General features: G+C 37.9%; 1 protein-coding gene across 4 annotated transcripts in view; it reads left to right on the top strand.

Annotated features, from left to right (window-relative positions):
- LOC124111860 (talin-1-like) overlaps positions 1–26,625 on the top strand; it is a 325,376-nt gene that overhangs the window by 181,593 nt on the left and 117,158 nt on the right. For 3 of the 4 annotated variants that reach the window (XM_048395666.1, XM_048395664.1, XM_048395663.1), the window contains one exon: positions 803–4,645. The exons of the other annotated variant lie outside the window; for it this stretch is intronic. In XM_048395666.1, coding sequence (XP_048251623.1) covers positions 803–937 — 135 coding nt within the window. In that variant the 3' untranslated portion in view covers positions 938–4,645. Of the gene's footprint in view, positions 1–802; positions 4,646–26,625 lie in introns of those variants that run through there. 4 annotated transcript variants of the gene reach the window in all.

The raw sequence follows: 26,625 nt of genomic DNA, 5'->3' as shown, positions 1-26,625 counted from the left end.
ACAGTAGTCAATGCAGGCTCTGTGACTTGGCCCAAGATTAGACCCTCAGTTCAGACAGTAGTCAATGGAGGCTCTGTGACTTGGCCCAAGATTAGACCCTCAGTCCAGAAAGTAGAAAATGCAGGCTCTGTGACTTGGCCCAAGATTAGACCCTCAGTTCAGACTGTAGTCAATGTAGGCTCTGTGACTTGGCCCAAGATTAGACCCTCAGTTCAGACAGTAGTCAATGCAGGCTCTGTGACTTGGCCCAAGATTAGACCCTCAGTTCAGTCAGTAGTCAATGCAGGCTCTGTGACTTGGCCCAAGATTAGACCCTCAGTTCAGTCAGTAGTCAATGCAGGCTCTGTGACTTGGCCCAAGATTAGACCCTCAGTTCAGTCAGTAGTCAATGCAGGCTCTGTGACTTGGCCCAAGATTAGACCCTCAGTCTAGACAGTAGTCAATGGAGGCTCTGTGACTTGGCCCAAGATTAGACCCTCAGTCCAGACAGTAGTCAATGCAGGCTCTGTGACTTGGCCCAAGATTAGACCCTCAGTTCAGACAGTAGTCAATGGAGGCTCTGTGACTTGGCCCAAGATTAGACCCTTGGTCCAGACAGTAGTCAATACAGGCTCTGTGACTTGGCCCAAGATTAGACCTCAGTTCAGACAGTAGTCAATGCAGGCTCTGTGACTTGGCCCAAGATTAGACCCTCAGTCCAGACAGTAGTCAATTTTGACTCTGACAATATTTCACTCATACTTGGACAACTAATTGCTTCAGACTGGTAGGGGTCTTAAGCCATAAGTATTCTTTGTTGCAGGAAATCATGGCCCAGGAGGAGATCCTGCGGAAGGAGCGTGAGCTGACAGAGGCCCGCAGGAAGCTCGAGATCATCAGGAAGGAGAGATACAAGGACCGACCTCCAGAGGAATACGACTCCTCCTCCTCCTTCTAGACTAGCACCGAGTAGCACAGGCGGACTGACTGGAGCGAGTCCACGACAACATAGGGGGGACAGTGTGCAGCATGCAGGGCAGACAACCCATGCCCACAGATGCTGGGATCTCTGGATTGATAAGACTCTTCATCTCTGGCAGTTGTCTTCTGTCTACACACAGACTGAGTCAGGCTTGCTTTGTTAGTGTAGGCTACAAATGGCAGGTGTGTCGTGCAAGCATAGCGTGATGTGAGTGACCAAGGGGCATTGTTGACTGTGTGGCTGTGTGCTCAGCTTCTAGACGCTTGCTTTAGACAGTGGACAGATGACACTTGGATGTAGTAACACAGGTCTCCACTTCAACCAAGGACTGACAGATGAGGTCGACAGTGACTGCATGTCTACCACAAGGCTGTCCTCGTGTAGTGTAGATGATCACTGTTTTGATACCAAAGGACATATACTATCTCAATATAACTGAAAGCAATTTGTTTCTACCAACTATCAAATACATTGTCTGATATGCTTTTCCTCAATAGAAAACAAAATACTGTATGTCCATTCTTAAAAAATTGAACTTGATACTGTTGGTGATTGTTGATGATGAAGGTTCTCCCCGTCCTGGGCCCAGCCTGTATAGGTTCTTGCATGTAACGCTCGATCTGTCCGCCTCACTGCCGCCCAGCAACAGGGAGGTCTTGAAGCAAGGAACAAATGTGGGACAATTTTCACCATGCATTATCTGAAGATTGTCTCAAAGCCTTATTGAAGGTTGGGTTGGATTGTGGCTGCTTAGTGCTGGCTTGGTGATGTAGTGTGATAGTGTAGACTGTATATTTACATGCCGCTGCGATGGCGGCGGGGGAGCTTGGACCGTATCTTGTAGTCAACTTTGCTTTGTTTTGTTGATATATTTCACCAAGGTGCTAAACTAAACCACATCGGTTTATTCTGCCTGTCGAGTTGTCTCCCTTAGATGACGTGTACATAGACTGCAGCCATAGTGCTTTAAGTTACCAACTCATCCTCTCCGCAGACACACACGTCTGTGGATTTGGGGGCCAACATTGTCAGTTTCCCGATCAGTGTTGCATGCACGTGTTGGATAGACTGACGTTTCATTGAGTGAAATTATATTCTCAGTAAGATTAGTGTAATGTAATGTGATTAGATAAGTTGCTGCTGTCCCTATGTCAGTGTTGGAACTGATGTGATTCTCAACCTAACTGCAAGTCTTAAGGGAGGTTCTGACTATGGTTGACTCTCAAGTCAAGCCAAACTTGCTAGGACCAGTCCAGTTTCTTTCTTTTGTATAAACAATGTAAAACAATAGGGAAAATATGTTACATTTAAAATATGCCTTTTTTGACTTTCTTATCAAGACTTTTTTATATGTTAAATAACTAAATGTCCAACAAAGGTGACAGATGCCTCTTGTGTCATGGAAAATTGAACAAGAAAACAATTTTCCTGACTTTTCATAGGATTTATGTATTAAATGCGACCAAAATTGACAAAAGCGGCCATTTAGAGCAGAGTTGATAAGACTAGAGGGATGGCTTGTTTCTTAATACTGTCCTGCTAGTGGTATAACATCCCATATCAACACGCAGGTGGTGAATACTGTGACAATATTCCACATGAGTCTGCCGTCAGTGGATTACGATAGCCTTAGCGGAGCTGGTCCACTGTGTACCTAGTGGTATAACATCCCATATCAACACGCAGGTGGTGAATACTGTGACAATATTCCACATGAGTCTGCCATCAGTGGATTACGATAGCCTTAGCGGAGCTGGTCCACTGTGTACCTTGTGGTATAACGTCCCATATCAACACGCAGGTGGTGAATACTGTGACAATATTCCACATGAGTCTGCCGTCAGTGGATTACGATAGCCTTAGCGGAGCTGGTCCACTGTGTACCTAGTGGTATAACATCCCATATCAACACGCAGGTGGTGAATACTGTGACAATATTCCACATGAGTCTGCCATCAGTGGATTACGATAGCCTTAGCGGAGCTGGTCCACTGTGTACCTAGTGGTATTACATCCCATATCAACACGCAGGTGGTGAATACTGTGACAATATTCCACATGAGTCTGCCATCAGTGGATTACGATAGCCTTAGCGGAGCTGGTCCACTGTGTACCTAGTGGTATTACATCCCATATCAACACGCAGGTGGTGAATACTGTGACAATATTCCACATGAGTCTGCCATCAGTGGATTACGATAGCCTTAGCGGAGCTGGTCCACTGTGTACCTTGTGGTATAACGTCCCATATCAACACACAGGTGGTGAATACTGTGACTATATTTCACATGAGTCTGCCATCAGTGGATTACGATAGCCTTAGTGGAGCTGGTCCACTGTGTACCTAGTGGTATAACGTCCCATATCACCATACAGGTGGTGAATACTGTGACAATATTCCACATGAGTCTGCCATCAGTGGATTACGATAGCCTTAGCGGAGCTGGTCCACTGTGTACCTTGTGGTATAACGTCCAGATCAACACACGTGGTGAATACTGTGACAATATTCCACATGAGTCTGCCATCAGTGGTCCACTATGTAGCTTGTGATATTTATTTGACAAGTAAATGTAAACCCTGGTAGAGGTTGAGAGTGTGCTTTGGTTTTGCTTCCTATTTACAGTACTTCCTTGATACCCCCTGTAGGATGTGACATAACCCGAACACAGTATAGGGGCCACGTTAGTGTACATCTCAGTCCACCATAGCGGACATGTAATCACTTTGTCAAAAGCATAATACATAGATCTGATCAGCTAATCCACATTGCTGTCTTCCATTTAACACATCCTGGATGTCATCCTGTGTAACTGGGGTAGTGCATGGTAGGAAAACTATTCCCCCTCTATGGGTTTCTTTTTTCTAGCTTTCTATGCCGTTTTATTTATAAAATATTCTTTTCACAATTTCGAGATATTTTATGAATTTTTGTTTCACAATATGGTATGGTGACAAATGATGTTGAAAAAATATTATTTAGAATAATTTACAGATACTAAAGTGTATGTAGTCAGTTTGTAAAGGGAGGTAACTGTTGCATGACAAGGGGAGATAACCCTGGTTTTATCAGCTACATGCATATTATACATATCCCAGTATTTCCCCTGTAGGGGTATTGTATATTACTTTATTCTGTTCTATTTGTGTTATTGTGTACACCTCTATACAGACCTCCCACATCATGTCTCAGCCTCCACCTTCACTGGAGTAGCAGGCTAGATACACGCCCACCGTTACATGGAGCAGGATAATAGCAGCAAATACTTTCCAAACAAATATTGCCAATATTATCAGAGATAAAAAATGTGTTTCTTAAATTTCAGACTTTGAGAAAACTTTTTTCATTGAGTCGTCTTTCCGAAATTTATGATAATTCATTACATTCAAAGTTTGCTTATAACACTGAAAATATTAGAAGTCCATTGATGTGTCTTACCCCCTTGCCACACAGGGTTGGGTAATTGCTGCTACAGCCTTGTTGTAGCCTGTAGTTCTGTCACCCCAGTGAAGGTGTTAGTGAGATACGAGTGTTATGATACAGCTTATAGCATTATTGTGTATATTTCCCTGTATGTTTGTATATGCCTTTATATACATACACTGCACAGGCGCAGTTATCATAAACATGTTTATGGCGAATGTATATTTCATAATTCATAATAATAAATGTCATATCATCTATCAATAGAGTTGTGTTTTGTTTCACATGTTAAAGAGGGAGACAGATGACGTTGGGGTCTCTGATGCTGTAATTAGCTGTGAAGAGAAGAATCCCCGTCACCTGGTAAAGAACCTTACTTTGCCAGTGACATGCTCGATCTTGTCTGTTGTGTAACCTCAGTCTTTCCTCCCACATTAAGCTGACATACTAAAAGCCACTAAGCCACACCCACATGTTAAGGTTCACTGTGGAGACTCCTATAGGTGTTAAGGTTCACTGTGGAGACTCCTATAGGTGTTAAGGTTCACTGTGGAGACTCCTATAGGTGTTAAGGTTCACTGTGGAGACTCCTATAGGTGTTAAGGTTCACTGTGGAGACTCCTGTAGGCCATTTGTTTGTTGTTTTACGCCGCACTCGGCAATATTCCAGGTATATGACCGCGGCAGTTCTGTAAATAATCAGGTCTGGACCAGACAATTCAGTGAGTGACATCATGAGCATCGATCTACGCAATCCCAAAACCTCTTACTCGTTTCAGTATATTATGTAAAAATGGAAACAAAACAATGAACGTTGAACAAAACATTATCCATGGACTTATCAATTACGTTATTGTTGATATAAATGTGTTGAAATTATATTAATTAAAACATTGTTTCGAATACATATCATATGGGCACTTGTTCTTTTGTTACATACACTACAATGAGAAACGCCTACACGGGGACTACGCAGCAAGTCTGTAACGTTTCAAGTTTCCTTCATTACTACACTGCTACTATAGATCTACTTTAACTACAACTTGCCTCCGTGTGTCAATGCGAGTATATCTACTTTAACTACAACTTGCCTCCGTGTGTCAGTGCGAGTATATCTACTTTAACTACAACTTGCCTCCGTGTGTCAGGGGCGGTCGGGTAGCCTAGTTGTTAAAGCGTTCGCTCGTCCCGCCGAAGACCCGGGTTCGAATCCCGACATGGGTACAATGTGTGAAGCCCATTTCTGGTGTCCCCCGCCGTGATATTGCTTGAATATTGCTAAAAGCGGCGTTAAACCAAACTCACTCACTCACTCCGTGTGTCAAGGCGAGTATAGCTTCTTTAACTACAACTTGCCTCCGTGTGTCAATGCGAGGAACACTTGTCTCCTTAGTTCTCAGCTTTATGTTTACACAGGTAGTAATTAATTGTTGTACGTATACACTCATAGGATGAAGAACACTTGTTATTCGTCAATGAACAAGTCAAACAAATTTATACTGTCTGTACAATACCGTATTCTTGGACACCGCATGCGCACAGGAAAGCTGTTGAGTACAAACAGTCCCCATTAAAAGCTAATTCAATTTGTTTCACCATTAACTTTAAAGTAATTATTTATTTATTATGTTGTTTAATTTACCTAATTTCTCATATCAGTGACTGATTTTAAAGCGCATGTTTTTGTGGTACCAAGCCAGTGTCCGCAACCCTCGTGCATCATAATGCATGTTGCAACCTCGTGATGTACGTTATAACATTTCAGGGCACAACCATCATCTAATACACAACAGATGTTTCCTGGACATAGTATATATATATATGTCGGTTCCATGCCAAATACCGTCTTATACATGTTTCTAGTACATATTTCCACAAACATGACCGCTTAGCCTATATCAGGAATGCAGCCGTCAGCAGTTCATTATTATCTCACTAACTGTCTATACTATCAGCAAATAACAGGATTCTTAACAGCAAAAATGAACGATATACAACGGAATTTCCCCCATCTATCACAAAATGAGTCGACACTGACACCTGTGGGGCGGATGGGTAGCCTTGTGGTTAAAGCGTTCGCTCGTCACGCCGAAGACAGGGCTCGATTCCCCACATGGGTACCATGCCCATTTCTGGTGTCCCTTCCGTGATATTGCTGGAATATTTCTAAAAGCGGTGTAAAACCACACTCAATCAATCAGTAGGTACCTATTATCGACAGGGTGGGGTGGTGGTTCAAAGCGAAACGGACGACACGGTCTCTTGCCTTATAAATGCTGGGCGGCACATTTGATCTTGCCTCCAACCAGACATGTGGTAGAAGTAAACGATGATTAGTATGGCCTTGAAATAAACAAGATTCTTTCCTCTTGTCATTTTTCTGTCATGAGTTTTTTATGTTTGTGTGCCCAATGTATCCACAATTAACTACAAAAAATATATACAAGCTAGGTATTTGCCCATAGCAAATATTTATTTGCTTAATTGCATCAGTGCGGTTTATCGACACACGTATAACATTTATTCACGCATTATGACAGCGTCAGCAGGGATAATAGAGGACATCAGACTATATTTGCCATTCTGGCCAAACACAGACAGTGGCATAGGAAGATCTTACATAAATATATTCAAGTTACACGGCAGCAGGGTAGATTATTTACAATTTACAACAGCATACAGCAATACAGTGCATATATTGTGTTCAACGAAACAAAACGTTTTATAGATTTTTAACACTTATTTTTGCACTATTAAACAAACTGGAATATTAAGACATTTGGCTTATTGTGATAACATCTAGGTAACACATGATATCTCTCGCTGAGATCCATGAGCATAGCTATGGTGCGGTCAAACCTAAAAACATAATCAGGGCAGCCAGGGTTGACTTACCAGTGCCAGAAGTAAATTTATTCTTAGATATGTTAAAAGTAATTAACCCCATGACATATAGCTGAGAACTGTCTCTCGCATGATTATGGGTGATGATGTATGTGATAACATTACTTCAGAATGGCATTCACTCCAACGTTCTAACTGTCAATTGTCTGAACACGACCATAACTTTGGTTATATAAAGACTCCCTGTCTCTCTGAATTTAGTAGTTAATCGGGAACATTCATGAAACGGTAGTGCATTTTCTCAGCTTATTCGTCTATTGTTGCAAGCTTTACTGATTTCATTACGCAATAAAAACTCTAATTGATCATGAACTCCCAAGGCATTCAAACAACCGTATTGTTAGAAAATATACATGTCAAGTAAAGCAGCCATGTTACATGTAGTGATAATACATGCAAGCTGGTAATAATGTTGTCGCAATACAGCTGAAAACTGCCGGTGTGATGGAACATTTAAACTCACTCACAGACAATATTGATTTCGCGAGAGTGTAGAACAACTCTCCACTCGGAAAATATCTCAAACTGACATTCCCCCACATAGAATTTTCCCCATACTGAATATATAACTAGTTTATATTACAGTTTCATTTACAAACAGACAGACATATTATTCGTATGTTTTAGCCATGAGGCCAAGTGAGATTTCACCAAAAGTATGTACAGCGCGTCTGTTTAGTTATATGCAATTCTATACAGTTGTAGACAATTTACATTTATCTTTAAGACACTTAATTTAAAAAAATAACTAATCGTAAAGTAATGTTTGTATTTTGGGTTGGTTTGGATAATTAGGAATGTATTCCTTTTTTTCTTCTGCATACAAAGGGCATTCAAATAAAATATGAAATTCATCTGAAGTTTATTAAGGATCTTCGTAGTTGCGGAGAGGATAGGGATTGTAGATAGAACTCGGCTGCTTTACAGTTTGTTATGTTAGATGACCATTCTTGATAGTAAATGTCTTTACAACGATGTTCAAAAGGAGACCAAAATAGTTATTGGTTTCCACTGTACTCATTATTTACAATATCGTTTACAAGTTAATATCCGTATAATAAACAGTAAGGCAGTGTCTAACACATAAACTACAATTAATCTATCTTAACTACTTATTATACATAAACGTTTGAACACTAAAAAACAGACACTGAAGAAGAATAACATATATATGTACAATGGTTGTATCTGTCACATGATCACGACCACGAATCTTGCGCATAACATTTATCCTGACATTGTCTATTACATATGATAGTTAAGTTTGTGTTTGTTTGTTTGGTGTTTAACGCCGCCAATGTTCCAGTTTTATCACGACGATCTATAAATAGTCGAGTCTGGACCAGTCGTCTAAGGCGCTGTGCAGAGTTGCGTCCCTTGGGCATGCCAGAAACCTTGATTGTGGGTTCGAATCCTGGTTCGCCCCGATTATGTTTCTAGGTTTGTCAGCACCATACCCGTGCTCGTGGGTTTCACCGAAGTTGTAAACGTCTGAAACCAGCATCACTTCGGGCTTTCCTCCCACATTAAGCTGACACGTCGTGATATGACTGGAATACTGTTAAAAAAAGCGCTGTTAAACCCAACTCACTCATTCACTCACTAAAAACAAGTAAACAGTAATAATTAGACAAGCCGGGTATTTTCAGGGATGAGCGACTCTTTGCTGATTAGACAAAGTGGATATGTTGATGAGCACATTTTACTATTAACAGGAGTGCACAGAATTGAAACAAAAAGACATACATGTTTAAGTAGTCATTTATTTAGCTATCTTAGCACTTATGCGTGAGTAAGAAGACTGTAAACCTATACTATGCAGCACATATCCCCACAAGCATAATATTGTCATAGCAAGTCTTTTCATCAACAAGGCCAAAGTACCATAAATACATTATGAGATACTTCCGCTCTATTTAGGTTAGCGCATGCGCCAGAATCGAGGGACAAACATTGTCATTTGTCCCTCTTCCGCTCGTTGGAATCAAAGCACGTTTTAGGATATTTTAACACGATGCCACCTAAACACTGTGCTTATGGGATCTGCCGAAGTGACAGCCGCTATACGGATAGACTTGACATGGCAGGGATCCATTTTATTTTGTTTCCTAAGTTTTACAAGCAGCCTGTGAAGTGTGGAAGGTGAGTTCGCGCTTGTTGTCGAGAGGGCTTTACGACAGACAAGGTTAACAAGTACACCTACACATGTTCAAAGCACTTCATCGGCGGGAATGGTCCTTCAATTGACCATATAAATCCGATCAGGTACCTATTATGATTTGTGTTATTTTTCATTTATCGTCAGAAACTTCTATGTCGATACCATCACAGGCTAGAAGGTCAAATCAATGTTTAAAATGTTGACTAGATAGGCCTATGTCATTTTACATTTTGTCAATTTGGTGAACAGCTTTGAGATTTAACACCTGATTTAGATTTATTTAATTAGGAATTATGACAAACTTAAAAACATAAATTCGGGTTCATATATCATGGGAAATTCCGTGAAGAAACCATGTCAGAAGAAGTAGGCCAATGTTCCAAATAAATAGTGGCAGATTTGAACAGTCCAAATATTTTTTTCCAGGTAGTGAAATTTTCGAAGAAAAAAAAAGAGCCCTGTGGAGAGACGCCCCTTTCCATGCAAGGTATCCAGGTTGGACCCCACTTCTACAGCAAGTGATCATGGTGATGGCCCATCTTTGCTTGCAGTGGGTGCAGCTGCCCACCCATACACCTCTAGTAGTACCCACAGTAGCAGGAAACAGTCAGTACTGAATTGGTATGGACCAAATGTTATGTTGCCATAAATGTATTACATCTATATTAACTTAGCTTGATGAGGCGACTAACGGGATCAGGTGGTTAGGCTTGCTGACTTGGTTGATACATGTCATTGTATCCCAATTGTGTGGATCGATGCTCATGACTCGATTATTTACAGACCGCCATCATATAGCTGGAATATTGCTGAGTGCGGCGCTAAACAACAAACAAACAAACAAACAAAACCAACATAGTTCCAAATCAGTGTTAGCTGCAGCATATAACATGTTTATGAAAATGTCACCTGTAAATTATGATGGTTGAGCTTCAGTGTTATTGAGGTCATACAGCATATTTCATTTCTGGCCTTGTGAATAACATTAAGGGGTAGACACGTATTTACCACAGGTCATTCATAAACATATATAAGTGTGCCTTTTGGAATAAAAGTGTCTCAACTTGAAGACCAAATAATGTCATTTCATCATGGCTCGATAATAAGCAGTTGGGATTTTAAAATTTTGTCCCTGTCCTTTTTATCATTAGTGGACTCTTATGTCAGCAGGAACAGAATGTCTGTGGTTCTGGTACTTACAAAGAAGGGGATACCTTGTCTGAGCTCAGTTCCAGTGATGCTGCCTGCCAAGCAACGCTACCAACGCAGCATGTGTCGGACCAGACTCAGTTTGTATGTTCCAGCATTCTGGTCTCTAAGATTTATGAAAACATCACAGCTCAAGTCTCTGATTCAGATGGTCAAACTAGCAGTGATCTTGACAACAAAAACTGTGATTTACTTTTTGATAAGTTGGTGTCTAATAAGAAGAAATTCAAGTACTCTGCTAACATGTTAAATGTTAATTTTGACCATCTTATTGCTTCCCTTGGTGATTCAGTGGATTCAATTTCTGTACATGAAATGTATTACTTTGGAAGTTCACATCTAGACATCTTAGGCCTGGCTTTTTTATTTTTAGGATTACGGATTTTTCAGTCCCAAGTCCAGGGTTGGAGGAGGGGGGAAAAAAGCAAAAAAAAGCCAGATGCATTTTTTTAATGCAGAATGCCTCTGGCATATTTATGAACGATTTGTGACGATAAAGCCCTTTGTAACAATAAACATTCTACGACTTACAACACGGACAATTGTCAAGGGAGGCTTTTCATGTTAGGCTTCGAGATCAACAAAGATCTCTTTACTAAAGTACTCACGGAAATGAAAAAACCCTGTTTTGTCGACCTCAGATCTTAAATAAATGCAGTTAATATACAAAATATGTAAATATTCAAACAACTCAATTAGTACTAATTGGGCCTTGGCACAAATACAGCGAATCAAAGGTTTTTATGCCTTTTTACAAGTAAAAGGCTGTAAAAATGGGAATAAAACAGACTATTGTGAAACAGGGCATAACCAGGTGTAAGTAGATCAAGGTGAATGTCCATGACCTATGACACCTTGACGACAGGTGAGAACAGGTGCATAATGCCCTATATAGTCTTATTTTTGAATGTTGAAAGTGACGACAAATTACCTCCTGTAAAGTACATTTTGTATTGTTCACTGAGATCAAACTAGCAAATCCAGAGTAGTACTTTTCGAGTTGTTTTGTTATTTCGTATTTACAGATAACTTTGTGTCGATTTTTAAATTGAGAAAAACAGTTTTTTTTCATTTCCGTGAGAACTTTAGTTTACAACGGTAAATTCATATGTTTTTTTTATTAAAAGGTGATGATAACAAATAAAATAACTGACTACGCGGCTATCGGCTGGGGAAGAAAATTGAAATCTGATTTTCTTTTTTAATCATTTTCTCAAAAATTAGAGTCGGCACGTCCGTAATCCGAGAATATAAAACGCCTTGCCTTATCAGGAAAACATTGTCATCTGTGGTTAAAAGCTTCAAAAACATCAGAGTCATTGTTGACTGTTTCAAAGTGTTTTCTGAGCGACCAAGTGGGTATGGTGAGCAAGGAAACATGTACTCCCAGTACAAGACTCGCAACACTTTGAAAGTTTTACTCTGTATTTCTCTAATTGGTGCTGTTACATTTTTGTCTGATGCATATGAAGGTAGCATATGAGACATTGATATTGTCGGAAAATCAGGCTTTCTGGGGAAAAAATAAACACAGGTGATTTGATCTTAGCTGATATAGGCTTCAATATAAAAAAAATCTCCTCATGAGCCGTAGAGTACATTTGAATATTCCTCCATTCAAAGGCAGGAGGGACAAGCAGACTCCTCAAGAAGATATCTTGACTGGATCTATTGCCAGGACACCCCAGATAGTTTTTGTTATTGGAATGTTTTCCAACAATCATCCACATTGTTAAATAGGGCACTAGCACATTAACATGATTGAATATATATTACATGTACCAGTAGGCACAGAGTGTACAGTAAGCACTTCCTCATGTGATAGGGGGTACGAAAATTCTAGGCAGAGTAGTTGTAGTTATCAGGCTTGTGAAATACCTTAAAAAACATTTCTTTTGGGACAATAAATAGAGAACAAATACATGTAAATGATGAACCATGACGTGGCTCTGCATCTAGATCTATCGGCAGGTTCCATTTGATATACCGTATATCAGTGATCATTCGTGACTCATGACTACCTGTAGCAAGAAATAACAACAAAGAGTAATATTGCTAGTCAAACTTTTATTGACAGTGTTTGTTAGTAAAACATTGTGTTCCATGTAGTGGTAGATTTTCATTTTAACGAATGCACAGTTAAGATCAACAATTTGATCACAATATCACTGTGATAGGAGAAATAATGCTGATGATATTAAGGAAATGACAGTACTGCTCAGGGTGAAGAGTGATCCAGTTGAGAGTGATCCAGTTTTGTCCACTCCCATTGCGACAACATGGCAAGGGTTAATGAATTTGAAATGCTCAGAAGAATGGTATGTCAGTGGCTGCTGTTGCGTTGATGGAAGATAGCTGTTAGTGGCTTCTGCTGCTGCGTTGGAGGCAGATAGCTGTTTTTCATTGACTGTCCTTTATTTAAATCAGCTAGAAAGGAATTGATGCACTCACTATTGTTAATTTGGAAAGATACTTGTGATGTAAATATTAACGTGATGCTAGTTGGCAATGCAATTTTACCATGTTTACCTAATCATGTGAACGGAAGCCTTTTTTAGGAATGTACATACATATATAAAGAAAACAAAAAGGTTTGCTTGAGCAATGTGAATGGACATATGTTTCTTTATTTCTTTTCTTTCCTTTCTGTCATTTAAATTATTAATTGTAAATAAGCATACATGTAAATCTATGGGAGAGGGCGTTCTAAGTTGTGATAATTTGTGCCCAATCCTTTTCATGAGAATATAATATGTTTAAAATAGATAGCTGTTGCTTCATACATTGGTTATTGTGAATAAATACTTGGGACTATGCTGGAGAGATCAGGGTGATGTGACACGTGGACTTGTTCTTAGGGGACCCGGATATGACCGATTCACGGTCAGTGCACGAGGGGGATATTCCATTTGTTTTACCACACCTCATGTATGTTTACGGCTGGCGCTGGAAAACAATTTTAGACTCATGTCTGTTGCGGTTTTCACTGCGGCACCCTTCACTCCAGGGCAGGAAATGCCATTTTCTTATCATCAAATAGCTGCTAAGTGAGTGAGTTAAGATTTAACGTCACATCGGCAGTATTTCAGCCATATCATGAATAGCTGCTAAGTAGTTGATGAAGTTGATCATAGTGGACAAGTTTGATTTTTGTGAATATAGATAATTGAACCACTCACAACTGTGATCTGTTCTGTGTCATAATGATCATGCATATTAAACCTGAAAATCGTTAATTGAATCATGCTCAACTTTACATAAAGCCATTATCATATGAGCTTTGAACCACTTTGATACTTAACAGCATTGTTGACTGTCGTACTTGACCTGTGTTTTTACATGTCCCTGAGGGTGAGATGTATGGTCATAATTATTATTCGAGAAAAAGGTATTACAATCATTTCACTGTTGATGAAGATATACTTTCCCCAACAATTGCAGCATGTAAGACCATTTGAATATGTTATTGTTGTACAAATTGATATGATAACCATATCATGTATATTGGTATCAGTAATGTTTTGTTATAGCACGTTGAATTTGGCCGTGCTATATTTGAGGTTTGGTTATGAAAATATTTTGTAAAACTTTCCTAACTGTAAATTATAACACAAAACATATTTTTGTTAGTCAGGCTCAATAACCAAAGGGATCCAAGGCTCTGTCATGGGAACAGGTGGTTTCCGTGAAGGAAGGTTTGCGCTCTTTTGTACAGCGTGAATAACTGACATGTGTGGCTACCAAAGTAAACATACAGTACGCTAAGCATTAGGGAGGTAACTCTCAGAGAGATGTATGACTCCTGGTTAAAAAAAAAATATACACTCACAACATGGGTTTCAATTGTAACAGTATCGGCATGTCTCCACTGATCTAGTTTATGATAATATAATATCACAACAATGTAACTATTACTTTGAAAATATTAATTATAAAAAAAATATTAACATTACCACTGTAGATATGCAAAACATTATTTTACACATCCGTCCAAACATTGTGTCACTGCCATGATTATTATTTTATTAACATATCATGTGCCAACAAGAGACCTTTATGCCATTCCATTCAGTTAAAATTTGAAACATTTATCATGTTTACCACTATGATTGTGTCAGCTTAATACCTCTTCTTCCTTGAAAACAAAAAATGTTTCAGGAAGTCACTGGTGTGAAAACATTACTAGTTTTAAGGAAGAGGATTTATGGATGTCAACTTCTTTATTATGAGGAACACAACATTTTGGAGTATATGCTCAGGAGTAAGCATATCCTCCGAAACGTTGTGTTCCTCATAATAAAGAAGTTATATCCTCTTCCATATGTGTATCAGTTCTTAGTGCCTTTCAAAGACCTGATTACTAAATTTGTTTTCATGATATGTTTGATTTCTATTTTTCCTATTACATATGTATTTAAACTTAAATGTGTCATCTTCTGATTCCTGATTCGTAAGGTACCACATGCAAGTTACAATTGTTTTACCTTCTGGGTTACAAATGTGCACTTTATGACAGTATAGGTACTTGCATCAATAAGTTGGTATGCTGCAAAAAATGTCACCGTGTGTTGATCCATCAGATCAAAGTTATCTTACATTTGTGAAATACTTAGTACATGAAGTATAAAAATAATTTATTTAATTAAACATATTTCATTATTATTATGTACAGATTAAAATAAAAAAATCAGCAATGTGAAAGCTCCCCAACACTGCAGCCTTCTGCATTACCCAGATTGTCAGAAGGGCTGTATTCCTGGTAGCAATCCCAGGTACTCTCCCAATGTCAGTCAACAGATTGGAGTTACCAAACCTAAGGCATCGAGAACAACGGGGAGTTGGACAACTTGGTACTTGTGATGCAGGCGTGACATTCCGAAAGTGAGGTCTGCATATGTGCCCTGTTTTTCCTGAATCTTGTCAATCACATTAGTGTTAAAAGTGACAGAAACTTCAATAATATAAATGATTTGATTTATCAAAAAGGACCAGATCAGGTTTGTTGGCCTGGATACGTCTGAGGATGTATTGGCCTATTCCAAAGAATTTTGCACTTATCATTTTCCATGACGCCCTCTACATGTTCTGGGTCGTACCATGGATGGACCTCTGTGTCAAAACCACAAGCATGGCGAAGATGGTAATAAAATGACCGAGCAACTCCATCATGTTGCTTAAGATACTATATTTGTGCCAAAGCTGGGCATCCACTGACAATGTGTTGGTCAGTTTCATTAAATTCATTAAACAATGTACATTTCATATTTACATTTTTAACTGCTGTTGCCTTTGTTCTTCACATATGCCCCCTTATCTAGATTTACTGGATTTTCGTTAAGTCCTCAAATTTTATACATATAATTTGGATTGATGTATATATTGGACAAAGTTTCAACATTGTAAATGCTGGCACAGGAGAATATTTAATGTTATGGATTTATCTAAGTGTTAAAATAAGAAAGATCTTGAGAAAAGAACCACATATGTACGCTTTATCAGAGTGGCAAATAGTATGAATTCTATTGTGATTCCAATCCGTATGTTTGTACAAGATAAAGATTTGAAATAACTGATGTTTGTTCTCTATGTAAGTTGTAACACAAACATAAATACAGTCACGCCCTTCATGATACTACAGATTGGGTTAAAACGTGAGGTAAAATAAATAGTTCCCATCAATTTTATTATTTCCCCCACAAACACATATTCAGGTCATCGGAAATAGCTTATCAACAAATCCGCTCTGAATTATGCAAGTTAATCCTGTTGTTAAGAATAACTTGCATTATTCAGCACAGATAGTCATGGTCAAGTGTTCATTGCATACAACTGGACTTGGGACATATGTTTGTAATCTATTCGATTAAGTTTAGTCACATTTTCATTTGCACCACAATGTGCTTCTTGAAACACTTGCCTTCAAATGTTTGTGTTTATATTTTCGATCGTGCAACTTTCTATGTGCTTATCAGGTTGGAATCATCGAAAGAGTAGCGATGTTTGGCTGCCATCACTGAGCACAATGCCAGATGATAAGTCTTTACTGGTCCAGTTTCTAACTCGATAAGTAAATATATTATAGCACAATCAGAGGTCACATCAGATGCAGTTTGCTGAAGCGTGTAAAGTGTGATACAGATTTGGCTCAGGCATCTATTAGGAAAACACTATTGGACAGTCCATAGCTCTCAGAATCAATATTGTTTGTAGGGGGCTGCACAGATGTACGGTTACCCCAGCTACTATTTGGAAATTTAACATATGCACTCATATGCTTCAAATTGTGACTATAAATAAAAACATATTGAAAAGGGAGTGGGTAGACTAATGTTTAATCTCTGTAATAAACATATTTTACAGGGAAAAACAACAGTTGTTAAATTAGCTGAATAACAGATACATGTAGTAAAAAAGAGTGAAGACATTTTCTTCGTTTTCTGAAAATAGACTTGCATTTCTAGACTTGCCAAATGTTTGATGTATAGATTTATTGATGTATTTGTTACAGGGTCTGAATGACAGACTAGGTGTTGGGATATCAATGACTTTATCTTCTTATTTACTATGTTCCTCGATCTTTCTTCACCCTTGCAGATAGTTTGATTAGTTTTGTAACAAGGTTCGGGAAATACAATGTTATTTACAAGGAAACAATTATCTTGGCAAAAGGTGTCCCTAAAATAAGGGCTCATACTTCAGATCCAATATCAAACATGGTCGCTATTTTAAGAATGTCATTTTGGCCAATTTCGTTCCCTAAAGGATCATATGAAAGTCACTCTGCAGTGTGTGTGTGGTATGCAGAATAACATACAGTAGTCTCCATCTCTTTGAAACATGAAGGGAACAACCCTTCAGGTTCAATATATCGTGTGACACAAGGAACAAACCCCATTTTGCATTTCATGTGATACCATACATTTATCAAAACATAGTGGTAACATCTCACAAGGCCACATTATCCTGTGACCATTGTTAAAAATCACTGCTGCTTGACCACATATTTTACCGAATCAAATATTAGATGTGTGTAGAGCAATTGTTAGTGTGCTTTCACTAATTGTCGTAAGTCAAATGTGTCGATGACCTGAGAAATGTGTAAATGTGAAATGTTGGAAGTATTTCATTTGAGGTTCGAGATAAAATGCAAATTTGACAGTATTCTAATTTCCATGTTCGAGATATCGTGTGAATGTCAATCTACAAGTTCGATATATGTTTACAGATTGAATGATTAATTATTAATTAATTAAGGAATTAAAGATTGAGCAGCATTGAGTTTGCTCACCTGGCCATCTTTGATTTAAGAAAGTAAAATTCAAACATCTTTTTAAAAGGTAAAAGTCCTGAAGCTTGGTGAGTGAGAGGGTCACCTTAGGTGGTACAGAGTTTGTACAATTTATCTCGATCAAAAATGAAATATGGCTGCCAGTGACCATATTGGAAAGTAAGAACAATGGGGAGTATCTGTTATAAACACCTCCTCAGAAACTACTGGACCATTTAAGCTCAAACTTCGCATTTGTTTGTGACATCAGAATTTGTTGAAGACGTTCAAAATCAAATTTCAGTATGATCTTTGCACTTAAACCATACTGTTAGCTTTAACTTCTTATTGCCATTTTTCAGTTTTATACAAATTCTAAAGAATTTTGATATGTGTTTATTATGTTGTGGGATTCAAGACATTTTTCTGCTTTTTGTTGCATAATTTATGATTTTGACCTTGTTTTGACCATGCATTAGGTTCTGTCAAAATGCATGTTTGGCTATGTAAACTGCTCTGAATTTGCCAGACTGAGGTCTGAACTTGTGCCATGTGTTTCTCCTCATGGTGACATAATATTTTGTTCAATTATTTAGATTTTAGTTCTTTTAGTCCCCAGTATTTATACAGATAAAATATAAAACATATACATGTGCAGAGTATCAGTGATATTCTCTTTTAAGTGGTTGTCTTTAATGTTATTTTAAAGTGTTGACTACACATCATGGTGAGATGGTGTCGTGGTACTATTTTTAACCCAGCGATGGAATATGATTACCAAATTCATTCAGCTTTCTTTGGCAAACATTGTAGCCTTACATATGAGAAGATTACCTTATAAAACAATAATCTTTACGGTATAAAGAAATTATACATATTACGTGCACAGTTTTTGTGGTTTCAGATATCCATATTAAAGATGTCAGGACCTGGAAACTACCCTCTCGATTCTAGCACTGATATTGTCATGACCAAATGTTAAAGTTTATATTCACCAAGTAGAAGATAACGGACACCATTTTTCAGTGTAATTTCCACAAATATGGTATGCAGATGTTTTTTTGTATTCACTACTGATTTATATATAGCTTTAAAAACATGGTATTTCTGTAATTGAATAAAGTATTGGAATACATGTGATGCTTGTTTTGTTTATTTCACTTTAGTGTGAATGTTTTATGTTGTTTGAGAGACTAAGTAGCCTGATGGTCTTAAATGCTGCAAAACCTCAGTGTGAATGTTTTATGTTGTTTCAGAGAATATGTAGACTGATGGTCTTAAACGCTGCAAAACCTCAGAGTTTCGTCCATATGTGAATTTCCATTCTGATCACTGGTTTGGATGAAAGTGACTTAAAACTGAACAGATGAAAGTGTGGTAATGTGATTTGAGAGTGAGGCACAACTTAATGCAACCACGGGAGGTATTGTTGTGCTGAAACGAAGGATCGTATTCAGGATTTGAACCCCTGACCAGTACATCCTGGCAGTAACTGCACATCAAGTTCCATCAACCATGACAATTGGGCCACCTGTGCCCCAAGTTCACTCTACTTCAGCACAATTGCAGCACCATAAAGTAGAAATGAATAAGAAGGGTCATGTTCCTGTTGAGAAACGGTACCATCAGCGTTTGATCCAAGAATAACCAAGATTCATATCACAATCGGACATGTGATTCATGTTTCTGTTGAGATTTGGTGACATCAGGCACTGTATTAGGAATAACTGTTTTTTTATATCACAATCGGACACATTTTGGGTAGACATGCTTACTCTAGCACCTCATGATTCATGTTTCTGTTGAGATACAGTACCATCAGCATCTGATTCAGGAATAACAGTTATTTTTTTGTACTGTCGAACTTACCATCTGCTTGAATGTAAAAACATTGTCTGTAGCATGGATTTCCAAGATTGTTTTTTAACCCTTGATTCGGCAATATTCACACTATACCATGGTGGCTAGTAAAAATAGTGTGGTCAAGGCAAATCAGTGGCTGACAAAATGAGCACAAAACCCATGCCTTGGGCACGTTGACATAATCAGTCATTTGACATGCTGTTGGGTGATGCATACATGAACATATTCATTCCTACATAATACTGTTGACCCTTTGTCGTAATTACTCAACTACAAACAAAATTCATTATTTTGCTAGTTCTACTATTGTTGAGGAAACAATAAACATAAATGTAACACATGTAAAGAGGTTTTTCCCCAAATGCTGAAAACAGTGAAATTGAAGAAATCCATGCACAGTGCATTTGCATTGCAAGATGCTAAATTCACCATTTATGATAATAGATATCATGAATGAAAGAAAAAACACATCACGTCATTAAACAATAAATTATAAGAATCATATTTTTAGATGTATTGTCCATGAGTATAAGAAGAAACAGTGTCCCTCCGCACATTGGTGAACTGAAACTACTTTTGACCATCTGTAGAACTTTTGACCACTCAAAATGTACTGGTAGCTTGACAGGTGCTTGTGTACTGTATAGTTTAGTGTCAAGTTTCATAACAGCATGGCAGTTGCCCTGAAAAGGTTGAAAATATTCTTATAAGTGATGTCATCATCATTGTCTGAACATTTTTCATATAGATATAACTCAAGATTTAAATTCAATAGAAATAAATCCATATTTGTACATTTAAACATCCATTAATGCAAACGATATTGGGTCAATGCGTTTAAATAAATGTCAATATTAACAACTTCATAGACTCCTTATTTAATCATTAACATACAAAAGCCTGAAGAAAATTATCGAAACCAGTGACATTGTTAAACACTATATACATCCCCGTCCATTGTAATATCAGCCAATCAGGAAACAGTTGGCTATTGTGGGTGTGGTGTACATACATATTTTAGGTTCATGACAACATCAAGTTATGTTCTATTAAAAATGTCTCTAAAGAAATTATATTTTTATATCATGTTGTCTCATTTAAATTAAACACTTAATGTGAAACTACAATTTGTAGTGATCTCAACTGGGAAGGAATGTTTCTCAAGCCAGTTAAATATGTATCTAGGGTACAAATGTAAGATGGCTTTTAGTTTAGATCTCTTCACAGGATCATTACCACACATATTTCTTAAACAAAATTAAAATATCTTAAGATAATTTGTGTACTTTTTGAAACTCACATTCTGAAACTGTTATGCATTTATTTTGTTGTTGAGGTTTCTGATTTCAGTTCACACAGTTATTTGTGAATAAATGTACACTCATAACTTGTATCTGGATAATAGTGTGAAGGAAAATATGATTACATTTTGATTATTTGATCTGATGTTCCTGTTTTCAAAGTACATAAGTGCGAGGTTCTTAAAGTATCACCAAATTTCCAGCATTTTCTGAGGGAGAGGACTGATAGATATAAATTCGGAAAATAAATACGTCAACAAAAATTATTTTTATTATTATTATTATTATTATTATTATTATTATTATTATTATACAAAATGGGCAGTGTTCCGAGTTCTATTTGAAAAAGAAAATTGTCAAGTTCCTATTAAATGCCCCTCAATTACTTCATGTAGGGCCATATTCATTTACTTACTAACCATTAACATCCTGTCGCATGCTGGGGTCCCTGACTGTCTTGGAAAGGGTTTCTCCTTCTGTAGCAAGGGTATTTTGCATATAAAAATGTTAATCACACAAAAAAGAATTAGTTAAGAGTGTGATTATGAGACCATATTGCCAATGAAGATTTGTATGCATCAGACCACACAGCTTCATCCTGATAAACAACGTGTCATGTCAAAGGAGTTTCAGTTAACTAAATTCACTGTGTTCTAATTTTTGCCATGTGAGTGGGAATATAAAACCCTGATCGACAAGACATTTTAGGCTGTTTTTATTGTGAACCTGTGACATGGGTTTCAATATGTATTTCAGCTACATCCCGGCAGCACAAATCTAAATGTAATCTAAGTGTCCCCGGAACAAAAGTGCCTCTAATAACCATTAACCTTTTGAAACTAAACATTTTTGTCATATCAAAATAGATGTAACGAATGGAACACAAACTTTGTTCAATCTCTTTTTGGTGCTAATACTGAAAATTGGATAAATTCAGGTGTCACTATTGGTGTAAACAAGCATGTGAAGTTCAGTTTTATTGGTCCTGTGGTATCAGTTTATACAAGCTAATGCCAGACAAGCAGACACTCATGACTTTAAGGCTGAAAAAATGTATTTTGTGAAAATTTAGGAGCACGATCAAAATGTGTCACTTATATAAATGTTTAAATTTAACATAACACAAATAATTGTAATATGTGTTGGTCCCCTACCAGCACAAATACACCACATTTCATTACATTCTGGAACATAAGGGCTGAGTAATGATTAGACTGTATGGTTGTTAAGAGGCAAGGGTTAAATCCAGGTCAAAATTTAAAATTTTCGAGAGATCAAATTTATGTCTGCACTCTCTCCTGGCTAAATGCTCAAATTATCCAATGATAACACATGTAGTTACTGTTTTATGTGTGTATTGTTCATAAAAGTGGATGAACACTTTATAAAGTAGAGGAACACTTGTATGTTTATAAAAGTGGAGGAACACTTGTATGTTTATGAAAGTGTATAGGCTTTATCTCCAGAGCAAATAAGTATATTGTATTCATACTTATGGCGATTTTAGAAGAGTGGCTGTTCAGGTGATATACCAAGTGCGGATATTGTGTATCAATTATAATGCGACCATCGTAAGGCAACAAACCAGACTATTCTACGCCATTTCCAAGCAAATTGTACATGGCACCTTTGCAATACTTGTAGCACTGGAAAGGCTTTATCTCCAGATTGTATAAGTGTATTGTATTCATACAAACCGCGATTTTAGAAGAGTGGCTGTTCAGGTTATATACCAAGTACGGATATTGTGTATCAATTATAATGCGACCATCGTAAGGCAACAAAACAGACTATTCTACGCCATTTCGAAGCAAATTGTGCATGGCACCTTTGCAACAGTTGTAGCATTGGAAAGGCTATATCTCCAGAGTGAATAAGTGTATTATATTCATACTTACGGCGATTTTAGAATAGTGGCTGTTCAGGTGATATACCAAGTACGGATATTTTGTATGAATTATAATGCGACCATCGTAAGGCAACAAACCAGACTATTCTACACCATTTCCAAGCAAATTGTACATGGCACCTTTGCAATACTTGTAGCACTGGAAAGGCTTTATCTCCAGATTGTATAAGTGTATTGTATTCATACAAACCGCGATTTTAGGAGCGTGGCTGCTCAGGTTATATACCAAGTACGGATATTGTGTATCAATTATAATGCGACCATCGTAAGGCAACAAAACAGACTATTCTACGCCATTTCGAAGTGAATCGTGCATGGCACCTTTGCAACGGTTGTAGCATTGGAAAGGTTATATCACAAGAGCGAATAAGTATATTGTATTCATATGTACGGCGATTTTAGAAGAGTGGCTGTTTAGGTGATATACCAAGTACGGATATTGTGTATCAATTATAATGCGACCATCGTAAGGCAACAAACCAGACTATTCTACACCATTTCGAAGCAAATTGTGCATGGCACCTTTGCAACAGTTTTAGCATTGGAAAGGCTATATCTCCAGAGTGAAAAAGTGTATTGTATTCATACTTACGGCGATTTTAGAATAGTGTCTGTTCAGGTGATATACCAAGTACGGATATTGTGTATCAATTATAATGCGACCATCGTAAGGCAACAAACCAGGCTATTCTTCGCCATTTCCAAGCAAATCGTGCATGGCACCTTTGCAACAGTTGTAGCATTGGAAAGGCTATATCTCCTGAGCGAATAAGTATATTGTATTCATATATACGACGAGTTTAGAAGAGTGGCTGTTTAGGTGATATACCATGTACGGATATTGTGTATCAATTATAATGCGACCATCGTAAGGCAACAAACCAGACTATTCTACGCCATTTCCAAGCAAATTGTGAATGGCACCTTTGCAACAGTTGTAGCATTGGAAAGGCTATATCTCCAGAGCGAATAAGTATATTGTATTCATACGTACGACAATTTTAGGAGAGTGGCTGTTTAGGTGATATACCAAGTACGGTTATTGTGTATCAATTATAATGCGACCATCGTAAGGCAACAAACCAGACTATTCTACGCCATTTCCAAGCAAATTGTGCATGGCACCTTTGCAATACTTGTAGCATTGGAAAGGCTATATCTCCAGATTGTATTAGTGTATTGTATTCATACGTACGGCGATTTTAGGAGAGTGGCTGCTCAGGTGATATACCAAGTACGGATATTGTGTATCAATTATAATGCGACCATCGTAAGGCAACAAACCAGACTATTCTACGCCATTTCCAAGCAAATTGTGCATGGCACCATTGCAACAGTTGTAGCATTTGAAAGGCTATATCTCCAGAGCGAATAAGTATATTGTATTCATATGTACGGCGATTTTAGTAGAGTGGCTGCTCAGGTGATATACCAAGTACAGATATTTTGTATCAATTATAATGCGACCATCGTAAGGCAACAAACTAGACTATTCTACGCCATTTCCAAGCAAGTCGTGCATGGCACCTTTGCAACAGTTGTAGCATTGGAAAGGCTATATCACCAGAGCGAATAAGTATATTGTATTCATATATACGACGAGTTTAGAAGAGTGGCTGTTTAGGTGATATACCAAGTACGGATATTGTGTATCAATTATAATGCGACCATCGTAAGGCAACAAACTAGACTATTCTACGCCATTTCCAAGCAAGTCGTGCATGGCACCTTTGCAACAGTTGTAGTATTGGAAAGGCTATATCTCCAGATTGTATTAGTGTATTGTATTCATACGTACGGCGATTTTCGGAGAGTGGCTGCTCAGATGATATACCAAGTACGGATATTTTGTATCAATTATAATGCGACCATCGTAAGGCAACAAACCAGACTATTCTACGCCATTTCCAAGCAAATTGTGCTTAGCACCTTTGCAACAGTTGTAGCATTTGAAAGGCTATATCTCCAGAGCGAATTAGTGTATTTTATTCATACTTACGGCGATTTTAGAAGAGTGGCTGTTCAGGTGATATACCAAGTACGGATATTTTGTATCAATTATAATGCGACCATCGTAAGGCAACAAACCAGACTATTCTACGCCATTTTGAAGCAAATTGTGAATGGCACCTTTGCTACAGTTGTAGCGTTGGAAAGGCTATATCTCCAGATTGTATTAGTGTATTGTATTCATACGTACGGCAATTTTAGGAGAGTGACCGCTCAGGTGATATACCAAGTACGGATATTGTGTATCAATTATAATGCGACCATCGTAAGGCAACAAACCAGACTATTCTACGCCATTTCCAAGCAAATTGTGAATGGCACCTTTGCAACAGTTGTAGCATTGGAAAGGCTATATCTCCAGATTGTATTAGTGTATTGTATTCATACGTACGGCAATTTTAGGAGAGTGACCGCTCAGGTGATATACCAATTACGGATATTGTGTATGAATTATAATGCGACCATCGTAAGGCAACAAACCAGACTATTCTATGCCATTTCCAAGCAAATTGTGCATGGCACCATTGCAACAGTTGTAGCATTGGAAAGGCTATATCTCCAGAACGAATAAAAATATTGTATTCATCTGTACGGCGATTTTAGTAGAGTGGCTGCTCAGATGATATACCAAGTACGGATATTTTGTATCAATTATAATGCGACCATCGTAAGGCAACAAACTATACTATTCTACGCCATTTCCAAGCAAATTGTGCATGGCACCATTGCAACAGTTGTAGCATTGGAAAGGCTATATCTCCAGAACGAATAAAAATATTGTATTCATATGTACGGCGATTTTAGGAGAGTGGCTGCTCAGATGATATACCAAGTACGGATATTTTGTATCAATTATAATGCGACCATCGTAAGGCAACAAACTAGATTATACTACGCCATTTCCAAGCAAGTCGTGCATGGCACCTTTGCAACAGTTGTAGCATTGGCAAGGCTATATCTCCAGAGCGAATAAGTATATTGTATTCATACGTACGACAATTTTAGGAGAGTGGCTGCTCAGATGATATACCAAGTACGGATATTTTGTATCAATTATAATGCGACCATCGTAAGGCAACAAACTAGACTATTCTACGCCATTTCCAAGCAAGTCGTGCATGGCACCTTTGCAACAGTTGTAGTATTGGAAAGGCTATATCTCCAGATTGTATTAGTGTATTGTATTCATATGTACGGCGATTTTAGGAGAGTGGCTGCTCAGGTGATATACCAAGTACGGATATTTTGTATCAATTATAATGCGACCATCGTAAGGCAACAAACCATACTATTCTACACCATTTCCAAGCAAATTGTGCTTAGCACCTTTGCAACAGTTGTAACATTTGAAAGGCTATATCTCCAGAGCGAATTAGTGTATTTTATTCATACGTACGGCGATTTTAATAGAGTGGCTGTTCAGGTGATATACCAAGTACGGATATTTTGTATCAATTATAATGCGACCATCGTAAGGCAACAAACCAGACTATTCTACGCCATTTTGAAGCAAATTGTGAATGGCACCTTTGCTACAGTTGTAGCATTGGAAAGGCTATATCTCCAGATTGTATTAGTGTATAGTATTCATATGTACGGCAATTTTAGGAGAGTGA

Source organism: Haliotis rufescens, unplaced genomic scaffold (genome assembly GCF_023055435.1).
Source record: "Haliotis rufescens isolate VD_foot unplaced genomic scaffold, xgHalRufe1.0.p SCAF_14, whole genome shotgun sequence".
NCBI lineage: Eukaryota > Metazoa > Mollusca > Gastropoda > Lepetellida > Haliotidae > Haliotis > Haliotis rufescens.
Note: the sequence above shows the minus strand (reverse complement) of the source record. Positions and strands in the feature narration are given on the sequence as shown.